Source organism: Populus nigra, chromosome 18 (genome assembly GCF_951802175.1).
Source record: "Populus nigra chromosome 18, ddPopNigr1.1, whole genome shotgun sequence".
Classification (NCBI taxonomy): Eukaryota; Viridiplantae; Streptophyta; class Magnoliopsida; order Malpighiales; family Salicaceae; genus Populus; species Populus nigra.
The window spans coordinates 1,029,807-1,045,051 of record NC_084869.1 but is presented as its reverse complement, the minus strand read 5'-3'; the positions used below and the strand labels follow the sequence as shown (position 1 = coordinate 1,045,051).

The 15,245-nt window shown below is 32.6% G+C and overlaps 3 protein-coding genes across 8 annotated transcripts; 2 read left to right on the top strand and 1 right to left on the bottom strand.

Annotated features, from left to right (window-relative positions):
• Window positions 1–932: 932 nt before the first annotated feature.
• On the top strand, window positions 933–6,151 carry LOC133678698 (RNA-binding KH domain-containing protein RCF3-like). 3 transcript variants are annotated; one of them, XM_062101148.1, is made up of 8 exons: window positions 933–1,966; window positions 2,770–3,240; window positions 3,543–3,791; window positions 4,346–4,588; window positions 5,208–5,290; window positions 5,399–5,507; window positions 5,601–5,727; window positions 5,842–6,151. In XM_062101148.1, the coding sequence occupies exons 1-8, from the start codon at window positions 1,211–1,213 to the stop codon at window positions 5,859–5,861; spliced, it is 2,058 nt and encodes a 685-aa protein (XP_061957132.1). In that variant the 5' UTR covers window positions 933–1,210; the 3' UTR covers window positions 5,862–6,151. The 3 variants fall into 3 exon arrangements, 2 of the variants coding, with proteins under 2 accessions (XP_061957132.1, XP_061957133.1); XM_062101149.1 differs by lacking the exons at window positions 5,208–5,290; window positions 5,399–5,507; window positions 5,601–5,727; window positions 5,842–6,151 and having other exon boundaries at window positions 4,103–4,489; XR_009836024.1 differs by lacking the exons at window positions 3,543–3,791; window positions 4,346–4,588; window positions 5,208–5,290; ... (1 more) ...; window positions 5,601–5,727; window positions 5,842–6,151 and adding an exon at window positions 2,616–2,697 and having other exon boundaries at window positions 2,770–2,889.
• Window positions 6,152–7,041: 890 nt separating this feature from the next.
• Window positions 7,042–9,445, top strand: LOC133678135 (uncharacterized). 4 transcript variants are annotated; one of them, XM_062100344.1, is made up of 6 exons: window positions 7,042–7,322; window positions 7,784–7,948; window positions 8,042–8,176; window positions 8,407–8,514; window positions 8,628–8,732; window positions 9,046–9,445. In XM_062100344.1, the coding sequence occupies exons 2-6, from the start codon at window positions 7,802–7,804 to the stop codon at window positions 9,208–9,210; spliced, it is 660 nt and encodes a 219-aa protein (XP_061956328.1). In that variant the 5' UTR covers window positions 7,042–7,322; window positions 7,784–7,801; the 3' UTR covers window positions 9,211–9,445. The 4 variants fall into 4 exon arrangements, with proteins under 4 accessions (XP_061956328.1, XP_061956327.1, XP_061956326.1 ...); XM_062100343.1 differs by having other exon boundaries at window positions 7,042–7,453; XM_062100342.1 differs by having other exon boundaries at window positions 7,043–7,358.
• Window positions 9,446–12,335: 2,890 nt separating this feature from the next.
• Window positions 12,336–13,220, bottom strand: LOC133677901 (uncharacterized). Its single transcript, XM_062100037.1, has 3 exons — window positions 13,073–13,220; window positions 12,923–12,975; window positions 12,336–12,750 (listed from the first exon to the last, which is right to left on the bottom strand). Exons 1-3 carry the CDS (start codon window positions 13,143–13,145, stop codon window positions 12,625–12,627), a joined length of 252 nt encoding a protein of 83 aa, XP_061956021.1. The 5' UTR covers window positions 13,146–13,220; the 3' UTR covers window positions 12,336–12,624.
• Window positions 13,221–15,245: the final 2,025 nt, after the last annotated feature.

The window sequence follows — 15,245 nt, the reverse complement described above, 5'->3', positions numbered from 1 at the left end:
CTGTAAGTGGGGTAACTAGGATAATCATTGACCGCCACAGTTTAACAACCACACCAATGGAACAATAAATAAAACATATATTATTTCCTGTCTAGAAAGGAGAATATTGGTTGCTTTTAAAAAAATATTTTATTTTAAAATATATTAAAATAATATTTTTTATTTTTAAAAATTATTTTTTGATATCGACACATCAAAATAATCTGAAAATATAAAAAAATTATTAATTTAAAAAAAATAAAAAATTGTAATTTTTTTTTAAAATACTTTCAAAACGCAATGTCAAATACTATCTAAACATCACTGTTTATTAAAGAACACAACTTAAATTAATTTACAAAATTAAAAGGAATAAATTATTGTTAAAAGCAGTTTTTTCAAAAATTATACATATTTACTTTTTTTTTAAGAAATACTCGAAAGAATAAAATGAAGGAGATAAAAGTAATATATGAAAATTAATTAAATTTTATAGTTTAAATTTATTTATTAATTAAAATTTATAATTGAATGAACGTGACACATTGAGAAATTTAAGAGCATAAAAGTTAAAATAGTAAAATGTAACCTTATGGAATCCAAAGGAACTAGAATGTAGTTTTACCATTCATAAATAACATTGAATTATCATGAAAGTAAAGTATATATAAAAAATTAACATAGTTTTACCATTATTAATAAAGTAAATAAAAAATCTAATATAATTTTTTTTTACATCCAAGTTCTAGGCCTAGGTTCCTACCTTTGGATCTTAGGTTTGAATTTTTGTGTTCTAATTCCTGCGGTATTTTATCTATTTATTGAAATTGTAAAGTGTTCAGTGAATTTAGAAATTAATCATAATACGGGACTAAAATACCCTGGATTAATAAAAAAAAATCTAATTTTATAAGGGGTTAATTTTTAATTTGCTTAAGCTAACTTATCACTAAAGCAGGGCTCTGACAGTCTTAATCTCTTTAGTCTCTTCCCTTTCCCTTTTCTGGATTCCCCACCTTCTCTCCTCTTCTCTACTAGGGTTTTCCAAGACTCATAGAGACAATCAAGCAGCAGGAAAGCGAAGAAAAGCAAAGACTCAAATCCCATCAAGAGAATTGCAAGAAAGAATCAAACCCTAAACATTTGACAAATCTAAGGATCAGAGAAAGAGAGGAACAGGCGGATCTTTAGTGTATAAACCTTTGCATTTTGTTGGGGGGTTTTCACGAAAATGGACAGATCTAGATCCAAGAGAAACTACTACTATGACCATCAAGATTATGACAATGACAACCTCAACAACAACAACATGACTAGGACGACCAAACCCAGATACAACAATAACAACAACAACAATTATTACCGTCACCGTGGACAAGGAGGCAACAACATGTTCAACAACAACAACAACAACAGGTTTTCAAGAACCCAACAGCAGCAGCAACCACAGCAGCAGCAGCAGCAGCAACAAGACCAATCATCGTCATTAATGGTGACAACAAGTTACAGAATTTTATGTCATGATATGAAAGCAGGAGGAGTAATTGGGAAGTCGGGGAGTATAATAAAGTCAATTAGGCAACACACAGGGGCGTGGATTAATGTTCATGAGTTGATTCCTGGTGACGAGGAGAGAATTATTGAGATTTCGGATACGCGTAGGAGAGACCCAGAAGGGAGAATGCCTTCCTTTTCGCCAGCTCAAGAGGCGCTCTTCTTGATACATGATAGGATTCTTGAGAATGATTTGCAGTATGGGGTGGTGAGTAGTGGTGTTGGTGGGTTGGAAGAGGATGAGTATGTGGGGAGAGGAGGAAATAGAGTGGCTACCAGGTTGGTTGTTTCTAGAATGCACGTGGGTTGTTTGTTAGGAAAAGGGGGGAAGATTATTGAGCAAATGAGGATGGAAACAAAGACCCAGATTAGGATTTTGCCTAGAGATCATACTTTGCCAAGATGTGTTTCCATGTCTGAGGAGATTGTTCAGGTTTTATGTTTCCCCAATTCATCTCTTGTGCTGTACTTGTGACTGAATATTACTGCTGCCAGGACCTTTTTATTGAACAAAATGTTGGATGGAACTTGATTTTGGTGAAACTGAAACTGACCGTATCAGGGGAGTTAGAGGATTGATTTGTAAATGACTTGTGCAATTTTAAATGCAATGGATTTAATGCAATGTTTGGGAGTTATGAAATATTATACTTGAGTTTTGGCTTATTATCGAGGACTGAGAATATCTGGGGTTTTCTTTGATTGATTGTAAGATGATTGTGACGTTATGAAACTTATAGGATTTTTTAAGAAATTATTACTGCATTGCTATTTAGATATTTGATTTGATCCATTTGAAACTGGAAAAGAGATCAATGATTGGAAGTTGATGAGTTAGAGCTGTCAATTGTTCAATTTCATTGAATTGTGGCTGGTTGTGCTTTCTAATGTGTTTGGTGTCTTTAATTCTTTGATTAGAGAACCAGATTGTTGAGTTACTTTTAATAAGATTTTCAGGATGTGAATTATTTCCATATGGCAGTTAAAGTTTTGACTGCACACTCTGGATATTGGTTCCTCTGCTGGCCCTTGATATGATTGAGTTTGTTGTAAAATGCATAATTTGATGTTATGTCATGAAGGTACTAATTTGAGATTTCTTTCCAATGGAGGGTTTTGGAAATGCATGAAGCTACAAGTGATTTTTCCTCTCTTGAAGCAAATGTAAAGCCAGGATAAATTGTTTCTATTTGAATTACCATGTTCAGTGCCTCATGCTTTGTACTTTCCTGGCAGGTTGTAGGTGATGTCAGTGCTGTGAAAAATGCCATTGCGATTATTTCATCAAGATTGAGAGAGAGTCAGCATCGTGACCGCAGTCATTTTCATGGACGAGTTCACTCACCAGAACGGCCTTTTGATGATGATTATATTCCTCACATTAATACACGTCGTTCCTCGATGGATGGACCACCCTCTCTTGGCTCACGAGTACCTGGTTCCAACTACAGAAACAATAACTATTCCTCACGAGCATCTGGTTTTGCTGTTGATGCTGGGGCTGATCCCATTGCTGACAGTGCACAGCCCTTTTATGTTGAGGACCTTGTGTTTCGAATCCTTTGCCCAATTGACAAACTTAATAGAGTTGTAGGAGAGTCTGATGGCATAGTGGACTTGCTTCAAAATGAAATTGGTGTGGATGTTAAGGTCGCTGATCCTGTCTCTGGTTCTGATGAACAGATAATCACCATTTTCTCTGAGGAGGTACTCTCCATCTCCTTGTTTCTATTTAGTTACACTTTACGACATTGCTTGTCATTTTACGAGTCTATTCTGCCTATAAAGCTATGTTTGTCATTTTAAGTGATGATTTATTCCTTCCAGTTACACTTTACGGCATTGCTTCCTGGTTTATCAGTTGTGTATTTATTCCTCTTCAAATTTGAGTTTTGTATCCTATTATATTTAGGTAGATTTTCATTTTCTTCCTGAGCTCTGCAACATTGCCCACCTCCTCTGTGAAAGGTTCTAACCTAACATATCTATTGGTTTACATCTATGCTTAGGGTCCTGATGATGAGCTGTTTCCTGCTCAAGAAGCTTTGTTACACATTCAAACTCGCATTGTTGATCTTGTTCCAGATAATGACAACATAACAACAACTAGGTTACTTGTCCGGTCTAGTGAGATTGGGTGTTTAGAGGGAAGAGATGTCTCATTATCTGAGATAGAAAGGTTAACTGGTGCAACAATAGAGATCTTGCCAAAGGAAAAGCTTCCGTCATATCTATCGGGGATAGATGAGATTGTACAGGTTTGTCACGCAACATAATGAATAGACACCATTGAAACAAAGACTTGTATATGCTTGATGTTAAATGCCACTTAAGACCACATAACGAATAAGCACAGATGAAACAAAGACTTGTATGATGCTTGATATGTAATGTCACTTGAGACAATTGGATGACTCTGTTGTTAAAATAAGTTTCTGGTAAACTAAGGGATAGTTTTTCATGGAGAAAATGCTGTACCAGAGTCCCAGATTATCTTGTCTGTGGCACAAGTGCAGGGCAGTTTCCTCATGAATGGATTTTTCTAGTTGATTGATATTAATGCCTGCAGGGTTGGAAATGAACAGCTGTGAGGGCACCCTCCATGTTGATATGCTTCTTTTCATGAATGGATTTTCTAGTCGACTGTTATTAATATGCCTGCAGAGTTGGAAGTGAACAGTTGCGGGGTACCTGCCATATGTGTGTATTGAAAGATAAATGAAGCTCTGGCATCTGGGTTCCCATGAGATCAAATGAGAGCCTTGCGAATCAGACTTCTATAATTTCTGAGTGATTTTGACTTTCTCTACAGATTGAAGGGGAAATAAGGGCAGCTCGTGATGCTCTTGTTGAAGTGACATCAAGACTTCGGAGTTACATATACAAGGATGTCTTTGAAAAGGACCTGCCACCACCTGTGTCTGCACCAGGCCTTGCTGGAGGAATGCAGGCAGCTTCTCCAAGCCCAACTCCAGCTCGTGAAGGGCCCATTGGTGGTGATCCTCCTGCTAGCTACCAGAATGTACAGTCTGCTGCAACACCACAGCCATCAAAGGTTCTTTTTTATCGCTTTTCTATTTGAGTACTCATTATCCTTGTTATCAAGGAAATTGGTAAACAGCTAACCGAACTTAACCTTGGTCCACTCTTTGAAAATGTTTAATGAATATGACTTCTTAAATAAGGATCAGATGAAGTTGAGATGAAAGATTTCCCCCCCTTAACTTCTCTGCTGAAGGTAAATATGAACTATTTCTGTCCTGTTTGTTGCCTATGTGGAGTGCCCTTATAAACCTTATAGCAGACAGCTTCCTTCCGCAGTTCCTGCTAGCCTTATGTTTGTTTTATAAAGGACTTTTAACCCTGTTTTGCTGGATGCATCTCTATATTCTATCAATTGCCTGAGGTAGCTATTGCCCTTTCAAAAAGATCAGCATAGAGGATTAAGACATGAATAAAAGTCATAGAAAAGTTTGAGTATAGGACACAATAATAATAAAAAAAAAGGACTGTGAAATCCCTCTTCTCGATCTATCATTAGATTTATGGCAAGTGTCCTGCCTAAAGCAACAACCAGAATAATAAAGGAGCAGAGGGATTGAGTTAAAAACATTTGTAGTTCTAACTCTTTTTATTTGAGATTTCTAAAAGGTGAGAAACCCTTTGTTTTGTAGGATGCTAGAGGATCTAGTGTTGAAGCAGTGAAGCAGAATGAAAGTGAACGTCGTGAAGAATTGCCTATTACTACGATGAATAGGTAGTCAATTCAGCTTTACTTTACCATGTTACGCCGTGTGATCTTTCTTGATAGGCAATATCTCAAGAGCAACGTCTGATTTCTACATTCATCTTATTTTCTCGTTAGAATCCCTGTAACACTTGTCACTAGGAGTACACTTGAAGTTGTCATACCAGAGCCTGCGGTCCCCAAGCTCATTACAAAATCAAAAAACAAGCTTGCACAGATTAGTGAGGTGAGCCTACTCTTGCAGCAAGTTTCTGAAGATCTTTTTTTATTTATTTTAACTGTGAAGTTTTTCGACTTGACCTCGACATAATGGGTACAGTTATCTGGAGCCAATGTAACCCTTGTTGAAGATAGACCGGATGTGAAAGAAAAGATTATAAAAATATCTGGAACACCAGAGCAGGCAGAGAGAGCTCAGAGCTTGCTTCAAGGCTTTATTTTAAGCAGTAAGTCCTTCTGTATCTTTGCTTTTGTTTATGTGTCTGCGCATTTGGGCGTTCAGAAAAATGAGCACTCTTGTAAACTCAAATGAAAAACTGGATCATTGTGCTTCAATTCAGCACAAGAAGATGGACCTTAGGCTAATCACTGAAGCCGAAGAACTTGAAGTTGGAGCTGGAGCTGGCTTCAAACGGGAAGGGTTCCTGATGCCCCAGGTATACATCCCTGGAGAATAAGGAGCATTGAGTCCCCTTTTTTGCATGTATTTTTCATTCGGTTGCTGTTTTAAATCATTAATCTCGAGAGCAAGAATTCATCTGTAAATGTAACTATGGGAACTCTGCAATGCTTCAAATTTTCCTGTATGAATTGCAGTTGTTCTGTTGTTTCGTTTCTTAATGTATTTCTCCTTTGCATCAATTGCCATAACTTGGGCTTTAAGATTTCTAACTTACCATCATTGTTATGAATGAATTAGCAATTTTAACAATACATTATTTTCTTATATGTTTGTTAAACATATAGAATAAAAACATTTGTATTGGGTAAAAATATGTAAACAATATATATATTTAAGAAAATGGTGAAAATAAATAAAAAAATTCAAAAATTAATTTTATAAGTGAGTTGATATTGGGCTATCATTGACATGTTATTTTCAATGTAATGATCAATAAATAACCTTTATATGTGATTCCTCAATAAAACTGATTTTTTTATATATAAAAAAAGTTAAAATGATATTGATTTAGTAAATTTTGACTTTAAGTTTTGATCAGGTTAACTTTTAAGTTGATTTAATATAAAGACGCGTAATACAATGAAATTATATTTTTTAAAAAGTTTAAATTTTATTTTTGAAAAATATTTAAATTAATATTTTTTTAATATTTTAATGTTCTAATATTAAAAATAAAAAATTATATATTAACATATTTTCAAGCACAAAATATTTAAAAAAACACATACAATAATAATAATATATAAAAAAAAACCATAGCTTCGATTGGTGATAAGATATTGAGTTGAAACGTCAATAACACCGAATTTAATAACACCCATAGTAATAAGCAAATAAAAAAAAAGTAGAAAAATGTGAAAAAAAGGGAACGAACAAATAAATAAAATTAACAAAAGTCCTCAGCTGTCAATTCCAAGTTGAGGAGTCCAAGTGGAAGTGACTTCAGCCCCTAAATAAAGCAAACAAAGCTTGAAAGTTAGGGCTCGACTACATTTCATGGGCTGAGATTCAGCCTTTTACGTATTGGGTCAGGTTAGTGAAAGATGAGGGTTATAAAGCCTGAACACAAATAAGTTTCAAGGCTTGAAACCCTATACACTAGACTCTTGTGATGCCTAAAACCCTAGCAACAAATTCCTTCAAAGAAGAAAGCCCCTTTCTCTGGTCATTTTTTCTAAAAGTGTTGCTCAGGATAATCTAGTTCTAGAAGTATTTCTATCCCATTAAGCTTGTCATTTGGTTAGTGTCCAGTGATTAAAGGGATAAAAACCAAAAAAAAAAAAGGTGCTTGGGGTGAGGTAGTCCAAAGCGAGTCTTGCAAGGCTAGGACCATTCATTGCCGACGCTTTCTTTTTTGAGGTCAGTCTTAGCCGTCTTGCAGGGAATTGGTTGCAGGTGTGTAATCCGTGCCCCTACCTTTCACCATTAGTGATGGGCAATGTGATCTATGCTAATTGTCGCCGAGCTAAGAGCAGGGCGGATATAAAAACGTGTGTGATTAAAGAGATATGAATATAAATTAAATTACTTACTGTAAGTAATTTAGGCATTGTTTTTCTTTCTAGATTTTGAGTTTTATGCTCTGGCTATTGTGGGATTGCTGTTGATTTAGTGTTTGATTTATTTATGCTAACAACTCTTGAGTTACTTTCATTTTTCATAATCTTATAGCAAGAAATGAAATTTCTTGATTTTTGTGCTCTTATTTTTGGGTTCTGGGTTTTAAAGCACTTACCTTTTTGTTGCATTTTTCTTTGCTTATTTAAGTTTTTGTTTTGTTGGTATTTGTAGCGACTGAATTTTGGTTTGTTTTGAAACAGGGACTCTTTGTGGTGATTATGGCTTGTATTCAGCACAGCAGAAATGCTCTACGGCGAATTATTGCTAAAGAAACCAGCTTGAAGAGCTCTGATGGTGCTATACATCCATTGTTATATGCTTGTCAAGGCGTTAGATATAAGAAGTTAGAAGTTATTCTTACAACAGTAAGTAGGAAATATTTCATTTTTGGGTTTTTTATCAGGTTATGTGTCGGTTCAGATATTGATGTTGATGCTGGATTTTGATTGCACTTGCAGAGCATAGAGAAGCTTGGGAAAGCTGGTCAGACAGTTAAGGTTGCGCCGGGGCATTTTCGCAACCATCTGATGCCCAAATTACTTGCTGTCCCTAATATCGAAAAGTTTGCGCATCTTATCAGGGAGCAACGCAAGGTTTTGCTCAAATTTCTTACATTTATTTTATCTAGTTCCATGTGTTTGTTAGTGTTTTTTTATGTGGTGAGAGTAGCTGGTCTTGAATCTTGATTTTTGTTCAGCATGATTTTTTTATGTGCATTATGTTGTAAAGTTGTGAATTAAAGTTTTGCATCCACCCGTCCCTTTGGTTTTGTTTGAGAAATGTCAAGTGATTGGTGTTAAGTTTGTGATGTATTGTGGATCAGATTTACCAACCCGAGGAAGAAGAGGAGGTGAAAGTAGTTAAAGAGACAATGGAAGATAAGATGAAAGAATACGAAACAGCAGCAAAACGCTTAGTAAAAGCCCGGCTGGTTAGTAGTTCATCTTTTGAAAAGTGTATTGAGAATATGAAACATTTTAAATAACAAGTTGGCTTACTCTTACCGGTAATACGAGGTATCTGACTTGTCTTTCATGATTGTAGGCTTTTAGGGTAGGGATCAATACTGCAAAATTCCGTGCCCGTGAATCAAAAGATGACCCAATAGAAATTCTTTCACCAGTGACAAAGGATGATATTTTAAGAGAGGTATATCAGTCTTCATTTTTTTTCAGTTTCTCTTCAGATTGCTGTAAAGTAAGATGTTTTGTCTCTATCCATGAAAATAACGTAGGTGGATATTGTTGCATGAGCAAGTTCTGGCAACATATCATAACAAAACCATCTATAAAACCCAGTTTGGCAATTCTCTTTTAGACACTGCGATCTATGATATAGGTTTTGTTTTATACATACTATAATTCCGTAATTTGTAGATAGGTGCAACATACTTGGTATGCTAAAAAGATAGTTTTTGCGTGAATGGTGGGATGTGAGCTAACATGGTTTCTGTGCATCTCAGGTGACAAGGCAATTCAATGTGCAAATTGAACCTGACAACGTGCATCTTCCATCACCTTTGACTGCTCTTGGAGAGTTTGAGGTGCCACTACGCTTCCCAAAGTCTATTCCGTTGCCAGAGGGAAAGGTTAAATGGACACTTCAGGTCAAGATTCGGGGTAAATAAATATTACCTCATCATCAAATTCTTGATGAACGTTTAGACAATGCTATCGAAGGTTATTGTAGAATTCTTGTGACGAGCTTGATGCTTCAAGCTTCAATCCAGCACATCTTGAATCCTGCGATGTCTCATATACTTCTTCAATAATCAATGCTTACAGAAGTTATTGTGGGATGAATTTTGATTGTAGCTCCTTTTGACATGCACAAATTAATTTGGATAAGTCGGTTTTTTTTAATCTTTTTCCATTATAATAAAATTACTTAATTACATTTAGAAGCAAAAAAAAAATTATGTTAAACTAACATTCAGGCCCTGTATTTTATTAATCAATTAATTTATTTATCTCCTTTATTACATTTTTCTTAATTGGTTTCTTAAAATTAAGACAAAAAATATGAGAACATGCTCAAGAAAAGTTAATCCTATTAATTATACATTGATCAACACATTCTTTTTATTGTTACATATAACATCAACATTAGTTAGTTTCAATACGCTGATTAGCTTCATCGTGTGCATAAAAGAAACTATTATTTGTAGAAAAAATTATGGAATCCAATGGAGCTAAGTTTTGTATGCATTGGCTTTGCAAGCATTGGGTTACGATTATTATAAAAGCATGTTTCAAGTGTGGTGAAATATATTAAAATGATATTTTTTTTGTTTTTTTTAAATTATTTTTAAGATGAGCGCATCAAAACGATCCAAAACACATAAAAAAAAATAATTTTTAACAAAAAAAATAAAATTTTTAAAACAGAGTAAACCCAACATGATTTAGGACTCAGCTAACTTATTTTTTAACCTTGGTAATTTTTTTTAAGAAAAATATAAATTGATTTGATTTTGTTGATTCTAATGAGTTAACCTAGACCGTTTGACTCAATTAAAATTTAATTTTGTATCTTTTAAAAGAAAATCTAAAATAATTATATTTTTTTACAACTTGGTCAATTATAATCAAAATCAAACCGAGTTTAAACAGCATTTTTCATTTATGTAATCACGTAAATGAACACTGTATTTATTACTCCAGCTTTCAAGAATCTAATTAGAGACAATGTGTAGAACTTTGTTTTGTAGGATACATTCATGAACATATGTACGAAAGTTTTCTCCTCCAAGACCTTGGAGAAGATGATGTTGCTACCAAACCGTTCCTACAATTTTCCTTTGACATTAGCAGAGAGCTCACTAAGAATTGCAAATAATAAAGATACAAACCTTGGATTTTCCTAGCTAGGGATATAATATTGTGATTAAAAGGAGTCAAAATCTTTGGCTGGAAACAGTTGCTGCAAAGCATCCTACAATGATCTTCTCTTTTTGGATAGAAAATCTGTCATTTTCAAATGGTTTTAGTGATGGAAGTGGGTGTAAAGTATGTTTTTGCAGTGGACGTTCTAAGACCATGGAAAACCCATTATAACGTAGGCACCATATGCTTTAATGGCAGTACAGAAGACTTGGAAAGGTGCACAGGAACATGTTATTGAGGGAAGATGCTCTGAATTTACATTTCTCATGGCGATGGATAGCTAGTCATTGGAAGGAAGAAAACTTTTACAAAAAAATCAAATCAGATATTAAGAGTGGTTCATTTCTTGATCTTTCTACTTTTAAACCATGTGACAAATGCCCAAATCAAGAAATAAATTATGTTTCCTAAACCATGATTTTACTTTTACTGAATTCCTTACGTCATATTTTAATATATAATTTATATTATTTTTTAATATAATTTTTCAAGTAAAATTTATTTAAATTAGAAATTTAAACATGTTTATATTATCATTTATTTAATTTTATTAAATAAAATAAAAATGATGAGATTTATATATACTGTCATATAATATTAAAAAATTATTTTAACAAAAAAATTTAAACCGGTACAATATATTATTGTTGACACATGTACAGCTATTTTTTTTTTATCTCATCCCACGTATTAATATAGATCTCTCATGAATAATGTAATTTTTTATGGAGAATTCCTCGAATATAATATTGCCTTATGAATTTCATCCGGTCAACTTTAGAAAAATTCTCATGGCAATGGATAGCTATGGTTTCTCATGGCAATGGATAGCTAGTCATTGGAAGGAAGAAAACTTTTACAAAAATCAAATCTAGTATAAATGTCAAATTGGATATTGAGAGTGATTCATTTCTTGGTCTTTCTACTTTTAACCTATGTGACAAATGCCCATATCAAGAAAGAAATTAAAAATTATGGTGATTTAGCCATGATGTCGTTTAAAAGATTAGTCATATTTTAATATATAATTTATATTATTTTTTAATAAAAAAAATTTAGATTTAAAACTTACACATACTTATATTATTTTATATTTAATTTTCTTAAATAGAATGAAGATTATCAAAGAAACATCTCAGCCCAAAAATTTAAGTTGTTAGATAAGAGTTCCAAGATATAATTTATATTATTCTCTAACATACCCCTTCAAGTGAAAGTCTTTTAAGCTTGAAACTTGCATAGACTCACGTTACTTTGTGCTTAATTTTATCAAATAAATGGGAATGATGAGATTCAAACTCATGACTGCTTGGTCATCAAGACTCTGATATCATATCAAAGAACCATCGCAACTCAAAAATTTATACTATTAGATAAGGTTTCAAGATATAATTTATATTATTCTCTAATAAAAATAATGAGATTTATACTATAATATTATATTAAAAAATCATCTCAATTTAAAAATTTAAACTACTAAATAAAATCCCAATATATTATTTATTCTATTCATACATGCAGCCCTTCTTGATCTCACCCCTCGTATTAATATAAATCTCTCATGGATAACGTAATTTTTATATACGGAGAATGATCCTGGAATATAATATTGTCTTATGAATGTCTTCCAGTCAACTTTGAACAACTACTCTCATCGAGAATTATGTAATAACACCATTTCTATATACAAATGATAGGTACTAGCTAGCCAAGCAATGAAGTTATAATTGGATTGGTCATCATCTTGGCACTTTTCAACTGCTAGCTGATCGGCAAATCCACAGCTCAAACTTGTAAATTAACCAGTAAAACTGTAACATGTTAAGCTTATCTCTTGAGCTTCCATTTGCTGGAAACTCTCTTGAAGGAGTAGAAAAGGCTAGGCGCCAACTTCATTATTTATTATTACAATATTATGAGATAAGAAATACGCAGAGAAGTTCATACATGAAGCAGTGCCAGCAACGTAAAACCATACCTTAGTCCCACAATCGTGGGCAATTAGCTAGCTAGCTAGGTGCTCGTACATACAATAATAGCTAGCTAGCATATTAATTACTACATAAAAATCCTTTTGAAATGCAATATTATATCTCCTCGTGCATGGACAAAACCTCCAGAGGATACATAATATATAGATAATGGCTCAAGAGAATTCAAGGGTTCTTGTAGCCACCAACACCAGGTCTCCCCCTTGGGTCATGTCTACGGTTCGCTCCAGCATCGTCATAATCCAGCTCGTCGACCAGCAAAAGCTTCCTTGTATTCACTTGGATGCCATCCTTTACAAAGAGACAATATATATTTTGTTTTTGGTTTTTTTAAAAATGCATGACCAAAGATATATATATATATATATATATATATATATATATATATATATATATATATATATAATATCCAGCAGTGTCGCAATATAGGAAAAATGAGATAAACAGAAAGCTTTTAGGCTACCTTGTGAAGTGAGGGATACGAGTTCATTCCTTCATTGAAGCCCTCAACCAAACCTGCAAATTATGTGAAATAAAATACTCTTTGGTGAGCTAAATTATGATCATAAGTTGGGAATGAATTTAAGCTAATGTTGAGAAGTTAAATACCAACCTGAAGACAAGGGAGCAAGGAGTAACAGGGACACCAGAAGAAAAGTCTTGATCATCCCAAGAGTAAGAGCCATGGCAAAATCTCAGTGTTCTTGATAGGATAATGGCTATGGCCTTAGCAAGAGAGGAAGTGGGAAGGGGAGGGAAGATTGCCTTTTATGGTTGGTGGTAGAGAGTGCCATTAAGAGCTATGGTGATGCTGTTCTCCCACCCAACAGCTACAGCATGATGATGAAATGCATTAACTTTTAGCCAACAGTTTTAAAGTCAACTACACTGTTTTTATGCAGCATGAAACAAGCACAGGTAAATTGTATGCATGTGTGGAAAAAAGCTTGAACAACCTTTTGCATGGCTTCAACTATTTTAGCCATTTTCAGATTACCTTTTAGGAGTTTACTGATCTAATTTTTTTTTTTAAAAAAAAAAAGCATATCTTCATGTATTTCTGTGGAGGCAGTTTAAAAAAAAATAAGTTTTTTAAAAAGTGTTTTAGTTGTGGTTTTAAAAAAATACATATTTTGTTAAAATAGTTTTAACAAAATACATATTTTTTTAACAAAGTACACATTTTTATAAACTTATTTTGCATATGAAATAAATAAAAAAACAAGTCTTTATAAATAAAAATAAATTATTTTAGTTTTTATAAAATCAAGATTTGAAATATAATTATGTGTGAAATTAAGTGTAAAAAAACAAAAAATTATTTAACTAATATATAAAATAGGTTTTTTTCGTTGAATAAACAACAGAAAATAACATAATATCAAACAATACATCAATCTCCCTTTCTTTTCCGCATAGCACAAAACAATATTGTAAAATAGCATATCGCTCATCTAATGCATGCCATCATATTGCATTTTACTTTAATTAATTTGAAACGATATTTGTCCAAGTAGGTTTGGAATAGGACTTCCACTGTATTATAGTCTTAACATTCTATGAAAGTTTTGTTAGAAAAAATATTATTTTATTTAATGATAAAAGATATTTTTTAGTTTTTTTTTCTTCACATATTAAAACCCAGTTTGAAATTGCATTTCAAACGATATTTAATAAAAAATTAGAATTTATTTTTACTTAAAATTATATTTTTATATTTTCATATTATTTTAATATAAAAAATTAAAAAAAATTATTTTAAAGTATTTTCAAGAAAAATATATTTTAAAAAACAACTGATATTATATTTTTAAACGTACCCCTTAGAATCTAATTTTTCTTGTCTTTTGACAAGGAACGTGTGCTACTTATCAAACAAACCTTTCTATATAAAACCAATTTTACCACAAGATGATATTAATACTTATCAACTTTAAGACTTTTAAATTAACAAGATTATATAAATATCTTGCTATAATCTTCTTTTATAAAGTAGAATATATGATATTTAAAGAGAAAAACATGTATGATTATAATTAAGTTGTTAATTAATTGAGTGTTAGGGTAAATTTAGTGATTTTATTAAAAGTAATCGAACATATTAAATGATCTCTATATATTTCGCATATAAAATTAATTAAGATTAATTAATTAGGAAATTTATATAACAAAGTGCCCTGATTTTTTTTCTCTCTCGAAACAATAGGTTTGAGGATGACCAAGTCAAATTAATATCTACCATATCGATCTCACTGGAAAATCCAGTGGGAGGCATAATGGAAAGGATTAATTGTCAACCCTCTTCTTGTGCACTAACTATATATTTCGTAGTGGGTACTGTTCTTTTTCCATCCATCTCCCAGATCTTTCTTTTTCCGTGGTACCAAACAACATTTTAATGAGCAATCCTTTTGATCCTCATAGCTTTCATGACCCTTTGAAAGTGTGTGTGTGTGTCTATATATATATATATAATCAAATAGAAAGTATTGTGCAGGTAAATCTGGAACATGATAGATTTGATAGCTACTTGAGGTCGGGTTTTAGAAAAATTTAATTTAAAATTAATCTGGGCTAACTTGGTATATTATTACTATCTAATAAAAGAAAAAACTAAAATAATATTATTTTGATCTATATTAATTTATTAAATTTATGAGTTAGTGGGTTTAATAACATTGATTTGATTCATCTTTTGATCATAATATACCGTCTTTCATGGCCCTTTGAAAGTCAAAAAAACAAAAAGTAGTGGCCTACAGATGAAATCAAACAGAAAGCATTTT

Coding starts and splice junctions, on each gene's coding strand:
- LOC133677901 (XM_062100037.1), bottom strand. CDS start 13,145: ATGGCTCTTACTCTTGGGATGATCAAGACTTTTCTTCTGGTGTCCCTG. Junction 12,976..13,072: donor CCTTGCTCCCTTGTCTTCAG/GTTGGTATTTAA, acceptor CATAATTTGCAG/GTTTGGTTGAGGGCTTCAAT. Junction 12,751..12,922: donor CGTATCCCTCACTTCACAAG/GTAGCCTAAAAG, acceptor CTCTTTGTAAAG/GATGGCATCCAAGTGAATAC.
- LOC133678698 (XM_062101148.1), top strand. CDS start 1,211: ATGGACAGATCTAGATCCAAGAGAAACTACTACTATGACCATCAAGAT. Junction 1,967..2,769: donor TGTCTGAGGAGATTGTTCAG/GTTTTATGTTTC, acceptor CTTTCCTGGCAG/GTTGTAGGTGATGTCAGTGC. Junction 5,728..5,841: donor TCAAGGCTTTATTTTAAGCA/GTAAGTCCTTCT, acceptor GCTTCAATTCAG/CACAAGAAGATGGACCTTAG.
- LOC133678135 (XM_062100344.1), top strand. CDS start 7,802: ATGGCTTGTATTCAGCACAGCAGAAATGCTCTACGGCGAATTATTGCT. Junction 8,515..8,627: donor GCTTAGTAAAAGCCCGGCTG/GTTAGTAGTTCA, acceptor TCATGATTGTAG/GCTTTTAGGGTAGGGATCAA. Junction 8,733..9,045: donor AGGATGATATTTTAAGAGAG/GTATATCAGTCT, acceptor TGTGCATCTCAG/GTGACAAGGCAATTCAATGT.